Source organism: Clarias gariepinus, chromosome 5 (genome assembly GCF_024256425.1).
Source record: "Clarias gariepinus isolate MV-2021 ecotype Netherlands chromosome 5, CGAR_prim_01v2, whole genome shotgun sequence".
NCBI lineage: Eukaryota > Metazoa > Chordata > Actinopteri > Siluriformes > Clariidae > Clarias > Clarias gariepinus.
In genome coordinates this window covers 5,543,191-5,570,000 of record NC_071104.1, presented here as the reverse complement: position 1 = coordinate 5,570,000, position 26,810 = coordinate 5,543,191, and the positions used below count along the sequence as shown (strand labels likewise).

General features: G+C 41.8%; 2 protein-coding genes across 2 annotated transcripts in view; both read right to left on the bottom strand.

The window, feature by feature from the left end:
• Window positions 1-2,115, bottom strand: part of LOC128523996 (protein FAM124A) — an 8,727-nt gene extending 6,612 nt beyond the window's left edge. The window contains exons 1-2 of the mRNA XM_053496259.1: window positions 2,083-2,115; window positions 1,111-1,896 (exon numbers count right to left, since the gene is read on the bottom strand). Coding sequence (XP_053352234.1) covers window positions 1,111-1,896; window positions 2,083-2,115 — 819 coding nt within the window. The remainder of the gene's footprint in view (window positions 1-1,110; window positions 1,897-2,082) is intronic.
• Window positions 2,116-11,519: 9,404 nt separating this feature from the next.
• Window positions 11,520-16,227, bottom strand: asb18 (ankyrin repeat and SOCS box containing 18). Its single transcript, XM_053497103.1, has 5 exons — window positions 15,929-16,227; window positions 13,915-14,182; window positions 12,331-12,844; window positions 12,129-12,242; window positions 11,520-12,042 (listed from the first exon to the last, which is right to left on the bottom strand). Exons 1-5 carry the CDS (start codon window positions 16,209-16,211, stop codon window positions 11,857-11,859), a joined length of 1,365 nt encoding a protein of 454 aa, XP_053353078.1. The 5' UTR covers window positions 16,212-16,227; the 3' UTR covers window positions 11,520-11,856.
• Window positions 16,228-26,810: the final 10,583 nt, after the last annotated feature.

Sequence of the window (26,810 nt, the reverse complement as noted above, 5' to 3'; positions counted from 1 at the left end):
CATCAGATCCTGGTGCACCACCCATCCCCGGATGCTAATGGAGTTTCTTCCACCTTACTCTCCTTTCCTAAATCCAATTGAGGAGTTTTTTTCAGCTTGGAGGTGGAGGGTGTATGAGCATCAGGCTCAAGACCAGAGGGCCCTGCTGCATGCAATGGATGCTGCATGTAAGGACATCACAGGGGATCAATGTAGGGGATGGTTGAGACATTCATGCCGTTTCTTCCCTCGCTGCATCGCAAGAGAAAATATCCGTTGCGATGTGGATGAGAATTTATGGCCTAACAGAGAGCAGCGCGGCGATGGCCAGGAGGATGAGGATGGTGGCCAGGAAAGAGGGGGGTGACAATGGCGACCACTGAAAATATTACTGTACTATAATTCTGAAACTTTATTTACAGTATGGTAGGCTAGAGTTTTTTTTTTGTTTTTTTTGTTTGTGTTCTCTAATGTTAACATTTCTTTGTACGAATAAAAATGTTTACAGTTTCCTTGAGTATGAGTGGTTTATTGGAGGCTGCTTTTACTGTAAAATCTTTTAGTTTTATTCATAGTTGTATTCTGTTGCTAGACCTGTGCCTCAGTGACAAAACGTCTAAGCATTTTGACTTGAAGTGCTTAAACAATGCCAAAGGTACAATGCATTTTGGGGGCATTGACTATTTATATGAGAAGGATATTTAGTTTTGACTCATGGATAAACTGTTTTGAGAGAGATATGAGCTTTTGCAGGGGATCCATGGTGTTGTGCTAAACCATCCAGGTTATTTTGACAAAAGCACTAAATGAATGCACATGTGCCAAGGCAATTGAGAAGGATCTGTGCTATTTTGACTGTACTGACCTTTTATATGGGAAAGGAATCTGCTTTTGAAGCATGGATGAAGAGTTTGGGGAAAGATATTTGATTTTGCTAGTAAGCTATAATGTTGAGCAGAACTGTAAGACTGTTTGGCCAAATGACCTTATGGTTTTGAGAATGTCATCTCGGTTTCAAGAAATGAGCCAAACCAATCGAGAAAAACTGTAAGAACGCAAACAAACCGACACCCAACCACACCCACCCACACCCAACCACACACACCCACCCACCCACACACACACACTCACCTGAAGTAATATCTTATTCCCGTCGTAATCCCTGGTTTGCCAGCGTATGTGACTGATTGGTCTACAGGGATGAGGCAGGAGTGGAATGAGTCCACCCACGTTTCTCACACGTATTTCCATGAGGGTGCATTCTGTAGGGGTGGGATCCTGTCCTCGTGGACACCGCTTGAATGACAGCTGGATCTCCATATGATGGTTGGAGTAAACCACACAGAAGCTGTAAATCCGATTCCTCTGTGCTAGAGGGCGATGCAGAAGCAGTCTGTACAGACGAACCTGATCACCGTACGTCTCATACCGACAATATATAGTAAATCGTACGATCTCCTTTCCGTAACGCACCTTCCGCAGGGCCCAAAGTGGAGTCCCGGGGACCAGGATGAAGAAGTCCTGCACCGCCGAGGAAAACGTTAAGCCTTTTACTTGCTCGGTGTGGTGGTAGCGCCATGGAGGGCGCCTCAGCTGCTGCTCATGGTTTTTCTCCCCTCCATAATCTTCGTGCAGGAACAGGATGACAGACAGGCACGGACGAGGGGACGGGTGGAGGTCTGTGACACACCGGGTCCTGGGCTGTGGCCTTTCGGCTCGCTCTGAGACTCTGAAGAGGGTGAGTTGTGGGTGGATGAGGGAGAGAAGCTGGTCAGCTGCACACTGGAGTGTTTTCGCTTCCCCTGGATCTGTTATGATGTGAACAGAAACGAGGAAGGGGTCTTGCAGGAGGTCTGCCATAGACAAATCCCATGGACATATGGAAAAAGGAAAAAGAGTTGGATTCAGACGAAAGCACTTTTAGGAAAATTATTTATAACATTAAGACAAAATCCTATAAACAGTAAAAGTTCTGATCTGACTCAACAAATGGAAAACTGTTTTTTTTTTATTAAATAATGTTGTAGACCATAACTGATCTGGACCAATTAACCAAGGGCTTGAGCAGTAAAATTTACAATTAACAAAATCTGAAGGCAGTACACCGAGGGCCATGAACTCTGCAACTCTGCTCATGATACAACTCGAAGCAAAAAGTATCATTAGGACTTACAGCCAAGGAGAGGAACTCATGAATAAATTTGCAAAATTTTGGAGTTTATCGATCATCAAAATGCACCATCATTTGTTATTACTAAATCTAACTTTGACTGAGATTCTTGAAGAAAAAAAAAACACTGTTGTCAGGACCATAAGTATCTGGATACAATTGCAAATAAATCATTTAAAATGTGACTAAAGACTTTTAGCTTTAAACTCAGAGAATAATGCATTTACTCTTTAAACATTACAGATGTTGTTTGTACAAAGTCCCTCGACTTTTTACAGGCATAAAGGCAATTATACAAACTAAATAAAATAAATACTTAGATGTATTGACGGGAATCAAACCCTTGACCCTGGAGGTGCAAGACAGACAACTGGAGCTAACTACAGAAATCAGAGATCTCAGGTCACATCTGGCATAAAACAACTTATCACTTAGTTGTCTAATTACTTTTAATCTTGTGAACGTGAAATCACTTTGAGACTTTGTCTCATTTTTAAACGGTTAATGCAATACTTTTAATAAAAGAGGTCAGAGGAAAACGGCCAGAGTGTTGACCTTACAAGTCAGTCTATAGTAACTCAACTCACTGGTGAGCAGAAAAGCATCTGGGCATGCAAAAAATATTCAACCTTCAGGTGAACGGGCTAAAACAACAGAAGACCTCATCGGGTTCGAGTCCTCTTACTCAAGAACAGGAACAGACGATCATAGATACAGATTAGGGAAAATGAATACCTGGTGAATTCTTTAACACTCCAGTTACAGTGAGTACAAGTGAGTACAGTGAGTATAGTGAGTACAGTGAGTATAGTGAGTACAAGTGAGTATAGTGAGTATAGTGAGTACAAGTGAGTATAGTGAGTACAGGGAGTAAAGTGAGTACAGTGAGTATAGTGAGTACACGTGAGTACAAGTGAGTATAGTGAGTACAGGGAGTAAAGTGAGTACAGTGAGTATAGTGGGTACAAGTGAGTACAGTGAGTACAAATGAGTACAAGAGAGTATAGTGAGTACAGGGAGTAAAGTGAGTACAAGTGAGTATAGTGAGTACTAGTGAGTACAGGGAGTAAAGTGAGTACAAGTGAGTATAGTGGGTACAAGTGAGTACAGGGAGTAAAGTGAGTACAGTGAGTATAGTGGGTACAAGTGAGTACAGTGAGTACAAATGAGTACAAGAGAGTATAGTGAGTACAGGGAGTAAAGTGAGTACAAGTGAGTATAGTGAGTACTAGTGAGTACAGTGAGTATAGTGGGTACAAGTGAGTACAGTGAGTACAAATGAGTACAAGAGAGTATAGTGAGTACAGGGAGTAAAGTGAGTACAAGTGAGTATAGTGAGTACTAGTGAGTACAGTGAGTATAGTGGGTACAAGTGAGTACAGTGAGTACAAATGAGTACAAGAGAGTATAGTGAGTACAGGGAGTAAAGTGAGTACAAGTGAGTATAGTGAGTACTAGTGAGTACAGGGAGTAAAGTGAGTACAAGTGAGTATAGTGGGTACAAGTGAGTACAGGGAGTAAAGTGAGTACAGTGAGTATAGTGGGTACAAGTGAGTACAGTGAGTACAAATGAGTACAAGAGAGTATAGTGAGTACAGGGAGTAAAGTGAGTACAAGTGAGTATAGTGAGTACTAGTGAGTACAGGGAGTAAAGTGAGTACAAGTGAGTATAGTGGGTACAAGTGAGTACAGGGAGTAAAGTGAGTACAGTGAGTATAGTGGGTACAAGTGAGTACAGTGAGTACAAATGAGTACAAGAGAGTATAGTGAGTACAGGGAGTAAAGTGAGTACAAGTGAGTATAGTGAGTACTAGTGAGTACAGTGAGTATAGTGGGTACAAGTGAGTACAGTGAGTACAAATGAGTACAAGAGAGTATAGTGAGTACAGGGAGTAAAGTGAGTACAAGTGAGTATAGTGAGTACTAGTGAGTACAGTGAGTATAGTGGGTACAAGTGAGTACAGTGAGTACAAATGAGTACAAGAGAGTATAGTGAGTACAGGGAGTAAAGTGAGTACAAGTGAGTATAGTGAGTACTAGTGAGTACAGGGAGTAAAGTGAGTACAAGTGAGTATAGTGGGTACAAGTGAGTACAGTGAGTATAGTGAGTATAGTGAGTACAAGTGAGTACAGTGAGTACAAGTAAGTATAGTGAGTACAAATGAGGTGTTTAGGTGTTCATACTGAAGTGGTTGGACAGTGTGCATATAAGAGCTAAAATTATTAATAACATCAAAACAACACAAAAAACAAAACTCAGTGACTTTGAGACGTCTCTACATGTCACACACACACAGAGCACCCGATCTATAAGCGGGAGCACCTTGTTAAAGAGATGATGGAAGAGAATATCCAGACTGCTCTCAGCTGACGTGAACGCAGCGCTAACACAAATAACCCCTGATTACAACCACGGTAAGATGAATATTCTCAGAGCGCACAAAATCTCGCATTCCAAAACAACCTGAAGCAGAAATGTGAGCGCAGGTTAAACAAAACCCAAGGGCTGAAGATATGAAAAACCTTCTCTGGCCAACAGATCTTCTGCTATCGCATCCCATTAGCTTTTGATGTGTTGTGCATTGTGAGATGCTCAAATACACACACACACACACACACACACACACACACACATTTTCAAAAAGATAAAGAAAAATAGAGAAATAGTAAAGGGATTTTTCATTAACAGTTTTGGGATATTTGTCCTTCATTATAAATCAGGAAAAAGCTGAAGTTTGAAATGATTTCTTGTGTACTGGTGAGAACAGCACATGGGGCTCCTTACACCGCCTGTCTCACTCTCTCTCACTCGGTCCTCACTCGGTCCTCACTCAGGGGACTTGTCCTACTTTGTTTGTTGTTTAAGGTTGAGGGCACCGTGGGGCGAGGGAACGCTGTGCTCTTACAAACTTACACACACAAACAGAACCCCCCGGCATAAACACAAACTGAACAGCAGCAGACCTGGTCTCTCTCCTGACCTTACAGTACCTGTTAACAACCAATCAGACCTTATTACATGTATTTAAACACACTTTCATAAGATTACTCCTTTCACAAAGACAAAGAAATATCCTGCACAACGGGCAAAAGGCAGCCGGTTCCATTTCTCTTCAGTCTTTAATTATTTGTGATCTTTTCACCTTTGAAGGTCCACAGCTGACTGATGGACTGCAAATCTGGCTACTAACTGGTAAGATCACTTTACATGGATTGATATAAAACTGATGGGAAAAAGGGAAGTCTGACGTATTTATTGGGTGTTTATTATAACAAAGTTCAGAGAAATCAACACTGAAACTTTCCATTTCCTGCTTCACCTGCACTTCTACTGAAGAGACACCTCCACTGTGCCTTTACTGTGTATCCTGAAGGTGAACAGAGACACAGAGCAGACTGTTTAAATAAACAATCCTCCATGACAGTAAAAGGTTCAACATTTTTATGGCCAGGGTTCAATAACAGTCCTGCATAAACTGCACGCACACTTAGGACTTACTGTCTTACAAGAAAAAAAAGGAATAAAACTAAACTAAACAAAAACTATTCGCTCTCTTCCTAATTTTATTAATATTTGTCACACTTAAATAACTGGCAAGACTAATTTGTATTTATCGCAAACACTGGATCACAGTTATTTCCACCAAGGAGTAATAACAAGTATTTATTAGGGGGCAATTACTTTTACATAGGGGCAGGTTTGGACAGACTTTAATGAATAAAAACAGTGAATTTATTCACTTGGGATATCTTAGTGTATTATTAAAAATGGTTTAATGAGCTGAATCATCTATAGAAATATAGAAATATATATATGATTCTTTAACATGACTACATATCCTGTTCAAGAAGTTAGTGCCCCCTGTTATAAATAGAACATGAGATGAATAACAAAATACACCATCCCATAATTTATTTAACAAAAGTAAAGCAAAAAAAACACCAAAATTTTTATTGAGAACAACCATAAAGACCTCATAGTGCCAGTCGAAAACGTGTGTGTGTGTGTGTGTGTGTTAATGACCTCAAAAACGCTAATTGGAGTCAGGTGTTAGTATACCTGGAGTCACTCTGTATTCCTGGAGTTCGCTCTGTGGCTACCAGTGTTGGGTGTAAAGCGTTACAAAGCAACATGTTGGAGTACTTGGATGACTTTTTTGATGTAACAAGTGGTCTAATGCTTTAGGTCCGCCAGTTAAGTCCTCCGTTATTTAGTTATTTTTTGAAAAATAAAATCTGTTATTTAGACATGAGCCAGACAACAGTGATTCCATTAGTGTGTGTGTGTAAAAGTCGTCCTACACCCCGCCCCCCATAACCCGCCCCCTCTGTTATTCCTGCTGTTATACCCCTGTCTCACCTCTGCTGTTTGACTATGCATAGGTAAGATGAGGTAGGTGAGATAGGGGTATTAGTAGGTGAGATAGGGATATTAGTAGGTGAGATGGGGGTATTAGTAGGTGAGACAGGGGTATTAGTAGGTGGGATAGGGGTATTAGTAGGTGAGATAGGGGTATTAGTAGGTGAGATAGGGGTATTAGTAGGTGGGATAGGGGTATTAGTAGGTGAGATAGGGGTATTAGTAGGTGGGATAGGGGTATTAGTAGGTGAGATGGGGTATTAGTAGGTGAGATAGGGATATTAGTAGGTGAGATGGGGTATTAGTAGGTGAGATAGGGATATTAGTAGGTGAGATAGGGGTATTAGTAGGTGAGATAGGGGTATTAGTAGGTGGGATAGAGGTATTAGTAGGTGAGATGGGGTATTAGTAGGTAAGATAGGGGTATTAGTAGGTGGGATAGGGGTATTAGTAGGTGAGATAGGGGTATTAGTAGGTGAGATAGGGGTATTAGTAGGTGGGATAGGGGTATTAGTAGGTGAGATGGGGTATTAGAAGTGAGATAGGGATATTAGTAGGTGAGACAGGGGTATTAGTAGATGAGATTAGGGGTATTAGGTGAGATAGCGATATTAGTAGGTGAGACAGGGGTATTAGTAGGTGAGATAGGGGTATTAGTAGGTGAGACAGGGGTATTAGTAGGTGAGATAGGGATATTAGTAGATGAGATAGGGGTATTAGTAGGTGAGATAGGGATATTAGTAGATGAAATAGGGGTATTAGTAGGTGAGATAGGGGTATTAGTAGGTGAGATAGGGGTATTAGTAGGTGAGATAGGGGTATTAGTAGGTGAGACAGGGGTATTAGTAGGTGAGATAGGGTTATTAGTAGGTGATATGGTTGTATTAGTAGGTAAGATGGGGGTATTAGTAGGTGAGGTGGGGGTATTAGTAGGTGAGATAGGGGTATTAGTAGGTGAGATGGGGTATTAGTAGGTGAGATAGGGGTATTAGTAGGTGAGATGGGGTATTAGTAGGTGAGATAGGGGTATTAGTAGGTGAGATGAGAGTATTAGTAGGTGAGATGGGGGTATTAGTAGGTGAGATAGGGGTATTAGTAGGTGAGATAGGGGTATTAGTAGGTGAGATGGGGGTATTAGTAGGTGAGATGGGGTATTAGTAGGTGAGATAGGGGTATTAGTAGGTGAGATGGGGTATTAGTAGGTGAGATAGGGGTATTAGTAGGTGAGATGAGAGTATTAGTAGGTGAGATGGGGGTATTAGTAGGTGAGATAGGGGTATTAGTAGGTGAGATAGGGGTATTAGTAGGTGAGATGGGGGTATTAGTAGTTATCAGATTATGGGCCAAACTTGGCTGAGTGATGATGGTAAAATAATTATAAAGGTCTCGACTAAAACAACATGCATGAGGAGTTTTTATTTTTTGCAATGGAAAAGTACTCGAACTAGTTACTTTTATTAGAAAGTTGTAATGTAACTGATTACTTTTAAATGACAGTCATTTTGTAATGTAATTAGTTACTTTAAAAAGTAACGTCCCCAACACTGGTGGCTACTCTACCGAAAAGTGGACACCCTGTCAAGATGAGCCGAAGAGCACAAAGAAGACTCGTACACAGGGCTGGACTGGGACCAAAAAACGGCCCTGGCATTTTTGGCCATAGCGGCCCACCATGAATATTTAAACAATATGCTGAGGCATATGAAACATCAAAGGATATATGCGCTCACTGTTTTGTTTTAAACATTAAACCACAGTAACCTGCATGAAAGCGAATAACCTTGGTAAAAAATTATTCTTAATTATTATTAGTATTGTTATTATACAGTCTTTTATTAGCAATTCTCTCTCCCTCTCTCTCTCACTCACACACACACGTAAGTGACCTCCAACCAAGCAAGGATGAAGTTCTGCACAAAACTCATAGTTGTTCTGTCACACCGGGCTCTCAGTTCAGGTATTGTACACGCCCTCACCTCGGACTTCGGTGGGTATGTTTGCTCTATCGTTCGTGTTTTATCTCATAGTCGCTCTTTACATTACTGCTTTTATCATCGCCACAGTGTTAGAACATATGAGACAAACTGGTTTTAAACTTCCTGCGGGAGGAATAAACATATTAATCTGTCCATTCAACTGTAAAGGTTCAGTTTTCATGGTCCAACGCATTAGGTCCGCCATTTAAGTACTCAGTTATTTAGTTATATTTTTTAAAATGTAATCTTTATTCAGACGATTTATGTAATCCATGAGCCAGACAACAGTGATAACAGTGATTAGTGTGATTCCGTTCCCTTTTGAAGTATTTGTTTCTGTTTCCCTGTCTATACACGGTAAACTACAGTTACACCCAACTCGAGGGAAAAGATTATTGGCATATTAATTATTTTCATTTATCAGAAAAGTCCAGACAGGACTGTCCTTCGATCTGGATCCTTCCATTTAAGTTATAAAGTTAAAGTCCTCCAAATACATGTATACTTGAGTAAACGTACAAAATTTTTCACTGTCAAAGCTTCATAATAAAATCTCTCTCTCTCTGCTTTACAAATGTAAAGCCATCTGTCCAGCAATTAAAGCTGCTCAGACACTGGGTCATGCAACACTGATCTCAGGCACACCAACAAGTCAACTACAGACAAACCCCACAGAAAGAGATTTATTAAGGTATTGCTGTTAAAGGTGGTTCTACATTACTGAATTATAGGGAGCACTTATTTTTACCCAAATTGGCTTAATTATGAACAGATGTCCATGTGCTCCTCTGTGTGTGTAATACTTCCAGATTAAACAGCTAATATTGGATATAATCCCCTGGTGAGAAACTCATGATATAACCTGACAGAGAATTAGTGATAGGTCATGGGGGATAGGGTGTAAGAGAGAGAGAGAGAGAGAGAGAGAGAGAGATCCACTTACTGTTTACAGATGACACTGGACTGAGATCTCGTCTGGAGAAAAACAGACAGAAATACACACACTGGTGATTTTAAATATGAAATTAAATAAGAAGAACAATAAAACAAACAAACCACAACAAAGAAAATATGAACCATGAGCTGAAATGCAACATGAGCCCAAAAATGCAGCTTTAAGTAACATGACACACAAACATGGAAAAAAACCAACAAACAACAAAGATGAGCTATAGTACATTTTAGGAGACTTAATCAAATTCAGAAATGTAATGTAGACGAGTAAGAGTATCAGTACAACATCTGGAGTGTAGATGAGTAAGAGTGACAGTGAGTACACTCCAGATGTTGTACTGTCACTCTTACTCATCTACACTCCAGATGCTGTGATGTCACTCTTACTCATCTACACTCCAGATGTTGTACTGATACTCTTACTGATCTACACTCCAGATGTTGTACTGTCACTTTTACTGATTTACATCCAGATGTTGTGATGTAACTCTTACTGATCTACACCCCAGATGTTGTGATGCACTCTTACTCATCTACACTCCAGATGTTGTACTGATACTCTTACTCATCTACACTCCAGATGTTGTACTGATACTTTTACTGATTTACACTCCAGATGCTGTGATGTCACTCTTACTCATCTACACTCCAGATGTTGTACTGATACTCTTACTGATTTACACTCCAGATGCTGTGATGTCACTCCTACTCATCTACACTCCAGATGTTGTACTGATACTCTTACTGATTTACACTCCAGATGTTGTAATGTCACTTTTACTGATCTGCACTTCAGATGTTATGTCACTCTTACTGATCTACACTCCAGATGTTGTACTGTCGTTCCTACTGATCTGCACTCCAGATGTTGTGATGTCACGCTTACCCAGCGGTTTCTGCACCCAAGTCCGTGCGCTCGTGCTTCTCCATGTCAGATGAAAACAACATTTAAAGTCCGTTACAGCGCGTGCGTGTCCCGGTTCTCTCCGAAGCCCATAAATGATGACTAAATAAAACACTAACCCGCTCGTGTGCCGCTTCCCGGTTAAACCGGCCCCTGGTGAAGTGTGTATCCTGAACGCGCTCGCCCTCAGTGTGTTAAGATGCGCTTCTCGACGTCTCCTGTCCTGCGTCTGACGTCATACCTCTCGGGGCTGATGACGGCGGGAGCGCGCGGAGCTCCGCGTGCCACATTCCACAGCGCGCTCGCGCTCCGCTGCCGCCCCCCGGAGGTGTACCGTGATGAGCGGGGTCACTCAGGGTCAGGCTGCTGTGTCAGGGGTCTCTCTCTCTCTCACACACACACACACACACTGATTCCGGAGTCATCACATCCAAGCCGCATGAACACACTCAGGAATCAGGAGGCACATACAGGTGACATGAGGGCTTATAAAGAGGATCAGCATCAAGTCATCTTGCACTTCTCTTAATTATTGATTATACCTTTAGATTATAAATCATCCTGTGACTCTGTACTCATTAATGTAAACAAGTGTGTTATATTTATAGCATTCATAAGCATTACATTTCATAAGTATCTCATAAGCATTAGTCTGTCACTCATCATCTATAACACGTTACACCCTATACAGGGTCGCAGGGGGCCTGGAGCCTATGCACACACTCTGCTCTCTATTGTGTTCAACCTTCCCAAGTTCCTCCTCACCACCCTGTTACCCCTCCATCAGCCTTATGTCCTTCTTTTCCTTATGATATGCAGAAGCAAATCCTGCTATACCTTTGCCTCAGGTGTTAAATAAAAAGCTTAAATAAAAACCTAAACAACACTTTGATGTTGCTGTTTTTTTTTTTTTATTCAGACCTCAGGAAAAACAAAACCATTAACTTTCCACTCAATTCCCTGTTACTGTTCATCTCACTGAGGATTTCACATAATTTAAGGAAAGAAATCAAAAAGAAAGAAATCAAATTGAAATGTGGAAAGGACACGTTTACAAAACTAGAATGTAGAATAAAGACTTTTTTTTTACCATTATTAATATTTTTTACATTTTTATTCAATGTCTTTTTCTGTAAAAAAAAATTATAGGTCAGTTAGTCCACACACACACACACACACACACGCACACACGCACACGCACACACACACGTCAATAATGCATTCTTTATGACAATGTTAGAAGAAAATCACAAATAGTTTTATTTATTAAAAAAGTACTTCCTGTAGCAGTAAACAATATGTGGCTCTAAAAAGAAACAGTCATTAGAAGAAACACAGCTGCATTTATACTTTACACAGATGACTAAATGAAACAAACTATTATATACACAGTGAAAAAGAGAAATAATATCAAGCAGAGATTCTCGATGGCTTAACAGTAGCATTTTTAGATCAAATTCAGTATGAGGGATTTATTATTATTTTTTTTACACCATGTCAGCCTCCAATCTTCCTAGCTGATGTAGCCTTCAGGTTCCAAAAGTAAGTAGTCTTTTAGCATCTTTGGGACAGGAAGCTGGGGAATAAATAAGTAGCAGTATTTCCCGAAGTGCTTTCTTAGCGCAGATCTGCAGAGGTGCTGCAGGCAGCGTGGTTTAAACTCCAGAGCAAAAAGAGAGTCGTAGAACGACCTGTGAAGCTAGAGAAATTCATCATAAGAGCTTAACTTAGTGGCACAATTAACTCTATAATGCAGGATCTGGAACAGTTCTTCAAAGTACCTACATGGAAAATGTCTTCAGGTATCGCTTCAACCCATCTATATGTCACAGGAACGAGTGTGTAGGAGTTGAAGAGAATCTCCACAGTTTTCGGAGCAGCTGCACAGGCTGTTAATACCTTTAAACCCAATTTAAATGTCATTCGAGAGAGGAATAGAATATTCATCATATCATTTTGAGCAATTATTAAATAAAATGTCACCCACCTTGAGCAAAGCCTGAGGCCATACTTTAATGGATCCGTGGTTTAACAGGGTCTGAACCACAGTGTCAGGCTGCCAGTCCTGACGTAATAAAGTGTTTTGTAACACATTCGATAATGGTGTACAGCCGTTGTAATCGATGGCGTTGATATCTGCCCCATAATCCAGAAGAAGCTGCACCAAGCTGATCTGAACATTACGGGCCGCCTTATGAAGAGGAGTGCGCTGCTCATTGTCAGCTAGGTTGACGTTAGCTCCATACCTCAATAGAAGACGGCAGACTTGAAGATGCTGATCATCCTGATCTTCTCCCAGTTTCTGCTGAGCTTCCAAGCATGCAGCACCCAGTGCTGTTTCCCCTGAGCTGCTGCTGTGGTTGATACGCGCTCCGTATCGCAGGAACAGCTGGGCATGGTTTGGCAGGCCGTGCCGTGCAGCGATGAGTAACGGAGTGTCCTCCTCTTCCTCAGTAGGAAGGTCTACGTTAGCCCCATGACGCACCAGGGCCTTGGCACATCTGGGTAAACAAGTGACTACTATCATTTCATTATAATCATTTCAATATTTCCCATTTGTGGTACAACGGTGCCTCAGGCATGTGGACACACCAGGGACGAGGTGAAGTCTCTTAAGGTGAAACTTTGTTTTGTGAAATGCATTTTCTCATAGGAAATAATGTACAAATATTACCTTTAACTGCACAAATATGACCAATAATACCAATTTCCAACACTATAATCATATTTATGCATGTAAACACAATCAAAACATTTAGAAAATACATGTAAAGTAAAATATGAAATAAATAGACATTAAACCTCACTTGAGCCTAATTTATGATTCCTCTCGGCAGCGTCTGCTTTAAAAACCAAACTGAAAGCTCTTCTTGCTACCATCCTTGCTAACATTCTTGGGACGCATGGTGCAGTGTCCTCACTAGACTTTACTAAACAAGATTGCCATTGTTTATTCACCAAAAATTAGGACATTTTAAAGCCTGCATTTCTTTTTATAATATTGGTAAAAATGGTCCAGATGTTGTACTGAAGCCACAAATCATGTGTGAAAGCATCCTGTTCCTAAATGTTGTGATTCACAAACTAGATTAGATGAACACTAATATAAAGAATAAAGTGTCCTGCTTTGCAAAGATTATGTAAACAGCTGGATGAATTTGTCATCTAAAATTATTTTATTTAGATAACCAGAAATAGTCCTGACTTCAGCTATAAGTTTGTATATGCGGGCCAAATATGTCAACTCTCTGGGCATTAAAAGGCACAAGAAATCGCAGTCTATAATCAATAATTGTCTGAATAAATTAAAAGAAAGGCATAAAAAACACTCCTACATCAGTATAAGATTATAGCCCAATGACCTGGATCACGACTGCGTCCTCCAGACAGTGTTTTGGGTCTGTTTGTCTTTTCAGTTGCTCTGTGATTAAAATATTGATATGTTGAAAACAACACTTCTTCACTAAGTGGGAAACTCTAGTAAATGCACCTACAATGGGCCATAGAAGATATTAAATAGTTAAGACGTTAATAATGACTTGTGAATGCGTGTAAATGATTGTCCTCATACCGGAGGGACTGGGGTGTTGTGCACATGTGTAAAGGTGCGAGTCCGTCCTCTGTCAGCTGATTGGGATTGGCTCCATGCTCCAGGAGCAGCTCTGCACACTCAGTGTTGTTGTTCGTGCATGCTTCATGAAGCGCTGCCTTTCCTCCCGCACTGAGATTAGGATGCGCTCCATGCTCGAGCAGGTACACCAGGCAGTCAGTGAAACCCTGCGCTGCGGCGATGCACAGCGGACTCGTCAGCTCCCGCTTGTACTCCAGCGACCAGAGGCCTGTAATGGGGTGTCATTATCGTGTCAGTTCATTAATAAGCAGTTAGATGCAGGTGTACATCATGTGCCTAACCTGTAGCAGGCATCTCACCCCACACCACACCCTGACCTTTTAACAGACACCCCTGCATTTTAATACCTCCATTTATTTTCATTAAAACAGGGGTGTCTCGGTTACACAAGAATTGAGGCAACTGTGTTAGATAATTTCAGTCTAATGTCTAGCGCGACTGTCTGGCTGTTTGATGTACAACCCTAATATGTCACGGTAATATCTGCACATTTCACTCCAAAAAACTTATGGAATGCAATTTGAGCCCAAAATGAAAGGCATAACTGAAACACTATTCATTATTTAAGAGTATCATCCATTTCTATTGGAGACGGCATCTAAATCAGAGACAGAGCTCATTTCAACAACCAAATGTTTTATGCATGAAATTATCAATGCTTGGGAGATTTCTCCCAAGCAACCTTGCATTTGTGATTCCGAACCTTCCATCTCTCCTCATGTGCTTTGACCCACAGTCTGCTCTAGTTGCTTTGTTGCTTGTTTATTCTCTGTCCCTCCTTTTAGATGAGATCTCTCCACTTACAGGTCAAGTTAAAGAGTAAGGTTGATGAAGACAGTTTTTTAATTCCCAGGTCCCTCATGACTTCATATAGTTCACTAATTAAACATTATCATCGAAAAAAAAGGAAGCCATTAGAAATGACATGGATTTGTGCCGACAATGTTGATCTCCGTTTTTTTTTTTTTTCAAAGCATTAAAAGGTTCATTAAAAAGCTCAGTACGTTTGATGTATGTTCAATGATTACTGTTCATGCATGCATTGATCGGACAGGAATTTGAGATTAACAGTTAATTATCGTTACAGATTTTGGATGTGAACTGCAGTGTAGTATACTGTACAGATGTCTCAACAGGCCCCTGGTTTTAGTTAAATAAATGCTACTGTATTTATGTCCACAAGCAATGCACAAAAAACCAACATGAAGGAGGCTTGGAGGATTCTGTTAAATGAGGGGAATTATGGAGCATGGTTGAAGTATGACCCGGTATTATAACATGTCCAAAATGAATCACATAATCGTAATACAATAAGTGGATCCTCGGGCTGATGAGATTACACAGTGTATGCATTCGAAGTGCTCGCACAGGTCATTTGTTAGGAAAGAATAATGATAACAATTAAAGTTTGCTGGATTTTTCTTTTTTTGCACAGGATCTATTGCTATGCGATTTGAAGGTTTTGCATTTGGTGAGCAGTATGATTGGTTATGATGTGGAAAAGCAAATATATTTATTATGATTTTAATAATGCATGCAGAATGGTTTCCTCGATTTTCTCTTCCATCGTTACTCTTTGTCCCAGCGCTGCTCATCACCCCGAACAGGTCACGCTGCCTCACTAGTTGTTTCTGTACGCAGTGTAAAATATCACTTCTGGTCGTTTCAACCTCATCTTTGCTTTTCCATGCACATCTACAGCATTCGCTTTTCCATAAAAAAACAAAACTAAAACTAAAACCCAGAGCTCTTCTCTGCCTCGCTTTTCCTCTAACCTAAAACTTTCTCTTAGTTCTAATTTGCTAGATATTTTGTTACCGTTATGTTTATGTAGTTATGTCCTTTGGTTACACTTTCTTTTCCAGTTCTATTAACTTGTGCTTAATTGTAAACTTATTATTATTTATTATCATGAACCTTGATGAAGTTTCTCCTTGATTCAGCTCACACTCACCACGTTTCTGTGCAGTCCACCTCAGCTCATCACTCTGGAACACCAGAATGGTATTGAGCGCGGCAGGGTCAGAGAAACCATCCTGTACGTCCCTCCAGTGGTGACCGAGCATGTCCACCAGCACGGGGGGACACACAAAGTCCATCCCTGGGTGCTTGCTGCTTCTCTTTTCTTTGTCACTTTTAGTCTTTTTCTGATTTAAAGCACACTCTTTAGTGTCTGTGTCGCATGCAGACGGAGCTACATGACTTATAATATACATCTCTCCTTCCTGTGAGGTCATAATTACTAAAAGAGAAAGCTTTTCAGTTTGTTAGACTGTGATCTGCTCCACTCCGTGGCTATTTATATTCCCATTGTTGTCCTACATTGTGTATTTTTAGTTCACATGACGTGATTGTAGGAAGGTCAGCCGATTCCAGTGACAGACATGGACAATCATATTTACCCCTCAGTGCTTTGTATTGGAAACAGTATTAAATGGGTAGGGCATAGCTGTAAACATCTACGGTTAAGTGGAGTGCACTGGTGCTGAAATCACTCCTGCACTGCACCAGAAATAGCAACAAGTGAAAAAATACCAGTGGGACAGAAATGTCCTCCAATCAGGTCGGCTAGACAGTGGCTGAGGAATCCTGAGCTGTGATACTGGTGCATATGATAACATTCCGAGCCCTCGTTTATCAGCCCTCAAAATAGTCACAATTACATTCCGGTGAAAAGTGAAAGCCTGAGTAAAACTATGAATAGTGGGAGGTTATGTTACGATAAATCATTCAACTAGTCAATCATTACTAGTCATTGCTCATTATTGTCAAATTACTGCTGCATTTTTATTTATATATACCATACTATACTATAAATGTTTGTATTATTTTAATATTTTGACAATGGAACAATTGACACTGTGTCATCATATCGCATAATAAATCTTTGCAATTCTTTGGCCACTATAAACTATTTCAGCACTGAACTGTAGGAGGGACGAGATCCTGCACACTGTTTGGTCCCCTTGTGAACATGACACTTTATAGCTCATCAGTGATTTGCTGTTATAGTCACTTCCACTTTTCTGAGAAGGCTTTCTGTTAGATGGCTTTATGGATTTGCCTCTTTATCCAGAAGAGCATTAGAGAGGCTAGGCACTGATATCAGACAGGCGGGCGTGGCACGTGGCTCCAGTTCCAATTCATTCCAAATGTGTTCGGTGGGGATCGGACTCAGGTCACTTGAGGTCTCACAAACCAACCTGACTTTTAAACCATGACTTTATGGACCTTGCTTTGGCCATATAAGGTATTGTTGTCTTGCACAAGACAACAAGCAGCAGGAAGTTACAGCCGAAACACGGTGCTGGTGCTCAAAAGTGTCTCATCTAAGTGCAGTGTCAGTGATTTTTTACAAACATTTTACTAACATTAAAGCTATCAATTTTACAGGTCATATGCTCCTAGAAGCGTACACCCATTTTAGTATCAATACTCATAATGAAAAATTGCCATTTTGGGGGAAGATATAAATATAAATTTTAGCAAGATCTTCACTTCTATGTTCATAAACTTTTAAAGTAGCTTCTTTGGCACACACATTTTCTGTATTACATGTCTAACATAAAAAAATGATAGAATCAGCACCAATACTGTGTTTTGACCATTAGAAAACATTCAGTGATGATGTCCTTCATGCATTCATGTTCCTCAACTTTACTGAGTCGGTGTCCGTCATTTGTCTATGATGAAACCTGCTATGAGCCATTAGTACAGAAGTCGAAGTAAATATACTTTTCTAATCCGTCTAAAAGGATATTGTGATTTATGACGTCATCAGTACTGTACTGAGTTTGAGTAACACAAGCAGGGACACAAACCGGATCAGACGCCAGCAGTACGTTATTTACTGCTTCAGCCAGCGGAGTCTCAGTACAGTGACTGGAAGAAAAACCAAGGACTATATCCCTTATTCCTGAGTATTTTCTGCAAGTATACAGCATGGTTCTGCATAAACATTTCCACACTTGTAGTGTTACAGCCTGAGTGGACATAGACTTAATGTGGAGTTTTAGTCAGAGATTTGCACATAATATTGAAGAGAGATGAAAAATATTTATCTATCCATCCATGTGTCTTTTTACAAACTCATCAACCATACCATTAAAACCAGTGACATGTGACATGAATATCATTGATTATTTCAGTAATTCCAATTAAATCACGAAACTCATTATACAGATTCATTACACACGGACTGATACATTTCAAGCATTTATTTCTTTTAATTTCGATTATTATGGATTACAATTAATGAAAACCTACAATTCGGTATCTCAGAAAATTAGAATATTACTTAAGACCAGTGTTGGGGGGCACTGGTGGCTCAGTGATACTGTAGGTGTTTTGCCTGCCATGCGGAAGGCCGGGGTTCGGTTCCCAGTCAGTGCCCCACCCCCCAGCCACTGGATGCAGTGCCGGTCCCAAGCCCGGATAAAATGGGAGGGTTGCGTCAGGAAGGGCATCCGGCGTAAAACCTGCGCCAAGTTGTAGTGCGGACCAGATAGTCCGCTGTGGTGACGCCTCAGCAGCCAGATAACCAACAACCAGTGTTGGGGAAATTACTCAAAAAAAGTAATATACTATAAATGACTAACTACTACTTTAAAATTGTAATTTGATTACATTACTTTCTTACATTACATTTGATTATTACATGTAAAAAGTAATCAGAGTAATCAAACCAGGGGTAGCTCAGTGGTTAAGGCATTGGAATACGGTTCGGAAGATCCCAGGTTCAAACCCCACAACCACCAAGTTGCCACAGTTGGGCCCTTGAGCAAGGCCCCTGACCCTCAATTGCTCAGATGTATAATGAATTAAAAAAATGCAGTGTATCAAGTGTATCATAGTATCAAGATGGCGCCGGTGAGGTCGGCTGCCGTCACGACTGCTCCGACCACCTTTTCTTTGTTTTTGTTCTTAGTTAGTTTACAGCGTTTTAAAACCGGCAAAATTACCACCATGGAGTACATTAGTTATGATAGAGACACTCTTGTTTCTATTGGTATACAATGTACTCACAATTCGACGTTTTTAACTCCGGATCCGAGCTGGCCGAGTGAGATCCTGAGGGACAACAAAGGACGCGACGCGAAGCGGCGGCCTCGAGGGAAACGAGCCGGCGTCAGGAACAGGCTGAGAGCCCGTGCACACCGCACACCTCTGCCTAGCATCCTGCTCGCCAACGTCCAGTCACTGGAAAACAAGCTCGATGACCTCAGGGCCAGGATAAAGTTCCAGAGAGACATTCGGGACTGCAATCTCCTCTGCTTCACCGAGACATGGCTGAACCCAGCGGTGCCGGACCACGCCATCCAGCCGGCCGAGTTCTTCTCGGTTCACCGCATGGACAGGACGCGGGACTCGGGGAAGTCAAGGGGAGGCGGCGTGTGTTTAATGGTGAACAGCAGCTGGTGCAACAGCGCGAGCGTTGTTCCTCTCACACGCTCCTGCACACCAAATCTGGAGCTACTGTCCATCATGTGTCGTCCTTTTTACCTTCCTCGGGAGTTTACATCGGTCATAATCAGCGCCGTTTATATTCCACCACAAGCGGACACGGACACTGCCTTATGCGAGCTGCATGAGGCACTCACACAACAACAAACACAACACCGGGATGCTGCGCTTATTGTGGCGGGGGACTTTAATAGTGCCAACCTCAAACGTGCAGCGCTAAACTTTTATCAGCACATCACCTGCCCCACCAGGGGCGAAAGGACACTGGATCATTGCTACACCACAGTCAAGGACGGTTACAAGGCACAATCTTGTCCACCGTTTGGTAAATCCGACCATGCCGCCATCTTCCTCATGCCAAAATACAAACAAAGGCTGAAACAGGAAGTTCCGGTTCAGAGGGAGGTCGCACTGGACGGACCAATCGGTGGCCGCGTTACAGGACGCACTCGATGACGCAGACTGGGACATGTTCAGAAACAGCTCCGATGGTGACGTCAGCGTGTTTACGAAAGCGGTTGTGGGATTCATCGGGAAATTAGCGGATGATACCGTAGAGAAAAAGACTATTAAAACGTTTCCCAACCAGAAGCCGTGGGTGGATAAAACCATCCGCGACGCTCTGAGATCTCGCACCGCTGCCTACAACACGGGACTCGCGTCGGGGGACATGGAACCGTACAAGGCTGCGTCATACAGCGTCCGGAAGGCGGTGAAAGAGGCGAAGCAGCGCTACGGGAGGAAACTAGAGTCACAACTCCAACAGAGTGACTCTAGGAGCCTGTGGCAGGGATTAAGAACAATAACGGATTATAAAGCACCAACATCCGGTATGATAAACGTAGACGTGTCTCTGGCAGACGAGCTGAACACTTTCTATGCTCGCTTCGAGGCTGCAGCTAAGGACGCTAGCGATGCTAATGCTAGCGGCGCTAACGGCTGCAGACAGGAAGTCACTGCCAGCACCGGAAGCGCGTTCATCATCACCGAGCATGACGTGAGGAGAGCCTTCAAGAGAGTGAACACCAGGAAAGCAGCAGGACCAGACGGCATCTCAGGCCGCATTCTCAGAGCCTGCGCAGACCAGCTAGCACCTGTGTTCACTGAGATATTCAACATCTCTTTATCTCAGTCGGTGATCCCCACATGCTTCAAAGAATCCATCATTGTTCCTGTCCCAAAGAAACCTCATCCTGCTTCCCTCAATGATTATCGCCCTGTAGCCCTCACTTCAGTAGTGATGAAGTGCTTTGAACGCCTGGTCAGAGACTTCATCATCTCTTCACTACCAGACACACTCGACCCACTACAGTTTGCTTATCGTCCAAACCGTTCTACGGACGATGCAATCTCTCATCTCCTCCATACATCTCTCACTCACCTGGACATTCGGAGGGGTAATTATGTGAAAATGCTCTTCATCGACTACAGTTCTGCATTTAATACCATAATTCCCTCCACACTTACCACCAAGCTGGAGCACCTGGGACTCAGCTCATCTATGTGTCAGTGGATCTCCAACTTCCTAACTGGCAGACCACAGGCAGTAAGGATGGGCGGACATGTCTCAGCCTCCCTCACTCTCAGCACTGGAGCCCCCCAGGGTTGTGTTCTGAGCCCCCTGCTGTACTCTCTGTACACCCACGACTGCGTGGCCACTACTAGCTCCACCACCATCATCAAGTTTGCTGACGACACTGTTGTGGTGGGCCTGATCACGAACAATGATGAGACGGCCTACCTGGAGGAGGTTGGAAATCTGGAGAACTGGTGCCAGAGAAACAATCTCCTCCTGAACGTCAGTAAGACAAAGGAGCTGATAGTGGACTTTAGTACAAAGCAGGTGAGGAACTACCAGACCCCCGTCATCAACAGGAGCCCAGTGGAGAGAGTGGACAGCTTCAGATACCTCGGTGTTCACATCACGCAGGACCTGGCATGGTCCTGTCACATCAACACCGTGGTAAAAAAGGCCCGGCAGCGTCTCTACCACCTCAGACGCTTGAGAGACTTTAGACTGCCCTCCAAGGTGCTCAGGAATTTCTACTCCTGCACCATCGAGAGCATCCTGACGGGAAATATCACGACCTGGTTTGGAAACAGCACCATGCAGGACAGACGAGCTCTACAGAGGGTGGTGCGATCAGCTGAGCGCATCATCCGCATCGAGCTCCCTGACCTGCAATCGATTTTCAGCAAGCGGTGCTTGACCAAGGCCAGGAAGATCGTGAAGGACCTCAGCCACCCCAATAAGGGACTGTTTACTCTGTTGCGGTCTGGGAAGCGATTCCGCTCCTTGAAGGCCAACACAGAGAGACTGAGGAGGAGCTTCTTCCCGCAGGCGATAAGGTCTCTCAACCACAACCACACCACTATGCAGAACTACACAATATTTTCATAATTGATCAAATCCATCAATCTTCTTACATCCATGAACACTATGGACAATTACACGCTCACCTTCCTTCATATATACACTACATGTCGTACGTTACATCCTGGACCATTGCACAAAGACACTTTAATAACTTTGCACACCTACCTTCACAACTACACTACATTTTACAGTTTTACGTTTACATCCTGGACCAGTGCACAAAGTCACTTTAATAACCTCTGCACTAAGACACTTTGTTCTATGCATATTTGCACACACCGTACAGTATATTTCAATTTGCACAGTATATTTCTATTTTGTACATCATATTTCTATTTTTATTTTTAGTTCTATTTTTCCTAGTTTAATTTAATTTTTTAATTTAATTTCTATCGTATTTCTTTTATTCATATTTATTTCTTATTTGTAAAATTTAACTCTCTTTTAGGGTCAATGGCAGTCGTATAATGCATTTCACTACATTTCGTACTGTGTATGTTTGTGTATGTGACAAATAAAATTTGAATTTGAATTTGAAATGTAAGTCGCTCTGGATAAGAGCGTCTGCCAAATGCCTAAATGTATTAATTACGTTACTTTTAAGTTACTTTGAAAACATCTGTCACTGCCGCGAGCCTGTAATGGGCTGCGACTCAACCTGTTGTCGCTCCTCGCTCACTCAGTAGGCTCCCTACGTAGGTGTCCTCCCCTTCTGCAGGCGCGCAAAGGGGCGGAGCCTCCAGTCGGGGCTGGCTGGTGGTAGTTAACGTTAACAAATCTCTGTAATGCAAATGCGTGCTCATTAACTGCTGCCGCCGCGCAAAACCTGATTTTTAAATGAATTTTGAGTTAATTTCAAAACTCTATGTTTGTAACGCTAGTGACGTAATGTTATTGACATTGGTAACTGTTATTAAATAACATGCATTTAAAATGTAATGCGTTACATTACTGCGTCATCAGGAAGAGTAATAAGATTACAGTAACGCGTTACATCCAACTCTGCTTAAGACCAATAAAAAATAAAAGTTTTTAACACAGAACTGTTGGACTAATGAACAGTATAAACATGTACAGCACTCAGTACTTGCTCTGGTTCCACTTTGTATAAATTACTGCAGTAATGCAACAAACAGGACTGGACTGTAGCTCAGTGAGCCAAAGTCCTATTTTCAGTCGGTGGTGGTTTGTGGAGCCGTGTCATCTGCCGGGGTTGGTCCACTGTGGTTTATCAGGTCCAGGGTCAGCTCAGCCATCCACCAGGAAGTTTTAGAGCACTTCATGACCTGGCACCTGCTCACACTGCCAAAGGTACTAAAGGTTTAAGTACCATGGTGTCTCTGTGCTTGGCTGGCCAGTAAACTCACCTGACCTAAACCCAATAAAGAATCTATGGGGTACCATGATAAGGAACATGTGAGACACTAGACCCGACGACGCAGAAGAGCTAAAGGCCGCTATCAGAGCAACCTGGGCTTCCATACAGTAAGACCTCAGCAGTGCCACAGACTGATCACCTCCATGCCACGCCGCATTGCTGCAGTAATTCAGGCAAAGTGACCCTCCGACCAAGTACTGAGTGCTGTACATGTTCATACCGTTCAGTGGTCCAACATTGAGGTCACCATGGAACAGCCCGACTGATTTGTGCTGACAGGAAGACTACAGCTCACATCACCACTTTGTACAGATGTGGTGAGAAAGAAAGCATCTCAGAATGCACACTACCCTTTAGATGAATGAGCTACAAGAGCAGAAGACCATGTCTGGGTCTACTTCTGTTAGCCAAGAACAGGGGCAGAGGCTGATCAAAACTAATCTATTAATGCAATACCTGTCAATCATTACACTAAAGCTGAAAATCTACACTTAAAAATATCTTGATTTACTTCATTGTAATGTAATCTACAGTGGTGTACAGAGGGGTGGCGTGACCCAGGCTGGATCCACAGGCGTTCCTCCTTATACTGTATGACATCTTATATCTATAACTCACCTACCAACACAGCTGGCGGAAGCTGAACATCAGGATCTTTCATCCAGTCATCATTGGACAACTCAATAACAGCATCTGGGTTTTCTCTGCTCAGATCCTTCAGGAGGCTTTCCACACATGTCACGTCCTTCTCGTCTTGAGCACGTTTCAGTGTCTGTACAATTCCTGAGTCAACCCGGTAATCCACCTTTATTTCAGAAGTCATTGTGTTACAGCTCTACTGTAGACGACCTTTAACACCTTATCATTAAGTCATTTATAATAAGACTGAAATGGTTAAATATAGTTAAGGTTTGTTTTCGTTCTCTAAACATGCAGCTAAGTATAGAACGAGCCGACTGTCAGCCGCGCAGATGTCTTAAAATATCACTGGGCTGCTTTAAACTACACAAGTGCTCCAGTGTGCTGATTATACTCACCAGCCACTTTATTAGGAACACCTGAACATTTAATCAGTACATTATGTGGCAGCAGCGCAATGAAAAAAAAACTTGTGCAGGTAAAGTCGAGCGCTTCAGGTAATGTTTACATCTGATTGTTGCACACACAAAACCTTCCAAACACTGAGTGAGTGAGAGTTATGTGGTGACACCCACGATGATAAGAAGTCAAAAAAATAGCTTGGAACTGATTGGTTCGAGGTCTTAGGAGAGATATAATAATATAACATATACAGTAAGGATACACACTGCTTGGTAAAAAACACCGCCAGTTCAGAAAGGGTCAGATTACTGCAGCAGGATTATTAGAGTTATTTAGTCCTGTGTGTTTAGTGTCCTTACGCTGGTATTTACACAAATGTATAGACCTTGTGACCAGTAGAAGACTAATTTTCTCAGTCTAAGTTCAGATTTTGTCCATTAGATTTTGCCCTAACTCTAGGTTTTAACTCTATAATCTCAGGTATGAGGCTGTCTTTAGACACTGTAACTGGGATCTACAAGTGATTATGATAAAACACTGGCTCCATATAAACTGATCTGATTAAAAATAGATCTTTGTTTAGAGGTGTGCGCTGTCATCAAAGCTACACCCCAACTATCTGACAGAAGATCTTCCAACAGTATGACCTCCCATCTGGTGTGTTTGCTTTGGAAGATTAAACACCTTCCACATACATTAAGTATCCATGGAAAACGCATTTTGTGCAGAAGATGTTATTTATTTTATTTTCACTTTAGATTAAATGAATGAATTAAACTTCTGTCAGGGCAAACTGGAGGCTTTGCTGGAAGAGCAGAGGATTGCTGGCGTGGTTCACACTTGGAGCTCAGGGCTTGGAGTTCGACAGCTGACACAAAGATGGACACAGTCACAGTGTGAGAAACAGCAGAAGAGCCAGTTGACAAATGAACGTGGACTGACGGATTGTTTTGAACTCATGGACATTACCCCATGCTGGACACTGACACTGCCCCTCCCTCCCTCCCTCCCTCCCTCCATCTCATCCAGACTTAATGACCCTGAGTTTATTAATGTCAAATAAAATCCATCAACATACAGCTGATGGCAAAAGTTTATACTGTCACAGGCTAAAGACATCAATCTATACTTTATACAACTTTATATCCAAACTAGTGTAAGAACACAACGATGATGGTTAAAGAGTTTGTAGAATTAGTTAAAATGTTAGTGTGTGGGTGTTGGGCCACACACACCTTAAGAGAAAAGCTAGAAATGAGTAAAAACAACTGCTAGAGTAAGTAAAGGCCAAAGAAATGCTGACTTCTTTTCCTTGGCTTTTACACCTGGCTGAGACATTTGACCCTCTTTTATTCTTTTTAATTTTTAATTTTACTTTTAGTTAAATTGATTAAATTGTTTATGCATGATTTCATTTGATTACTGTTTTATTAACTGTCACTAACTGATTTTTATAGTAATATTTAATTTTATTTGCCTTCATTTTATGCTGTTTAATTCTGGTTGTTTTATTTCTATCATTGTACAGCACTTTAACTTCGGTTGTTTTTAAATGTGCTATTAATAAATTTAACTTGACTTGACTAGTTTATTTTTCATTTACTTTTCATAATTTGACGTAATCTGGCTGGACATATATATACAGAAATACAGACAGACATATGGAAAGACATACAGACAAACAGACATGCAGACGTACAGACATATACACAGAGATACATAAAGACAAACAGATATACAGACAGACAGACGACAGACAGACAGACATTACAAACAGACTGTGACGGCAGACCACTCAGCACTCACACACACTGTGCAGGGTGTGCCTACGTGCACCTAACAAGGGGCGGGCCATCGGAACCTGAACTGGAAGTGGATCTTCAATCCTGCCACTCAGCGTCCACTTGGCCTTTTAAAAGGCTGTTTCGTCTGTCGTTGAGACAGTGGCTCCTGTTTCCTGTGTGTTCTGTCTGTGTGCCAGACTTGTTATAACACACACGGGTCTATATGTGTCAAATATACAGGCAGACACACACACACACACACACACACTGTACATGCACACACACATATACACACACACACATACACTGTACATGCACACACACATACACACCCACACACACACACACACTTTACATGCACACACACATATACACACACACACGCACGCACACACACATACACACATACTGTACATGTGCACACACATACACACACATATACACACACATACGCACACACATATACATACACACACACATATACATACACACACACACACATACTGTACATGCACACACACACACACACACACATACACACACACATATACATACACACACACACTGTACATGCACACACACACACACACACACACACTGTACATGCACACACACACACATACACATATACACACACACACACACACACACACACACACACACACACAGGTCATTTCATTCATATCATCACTCATACTGTCACTGTTACACCATATCTTTACTGTTCTATACAATATAAATAAATATATATATAATAAGACGTAACTGTCTCCCTGGTGCTGTCCGCTAGGTG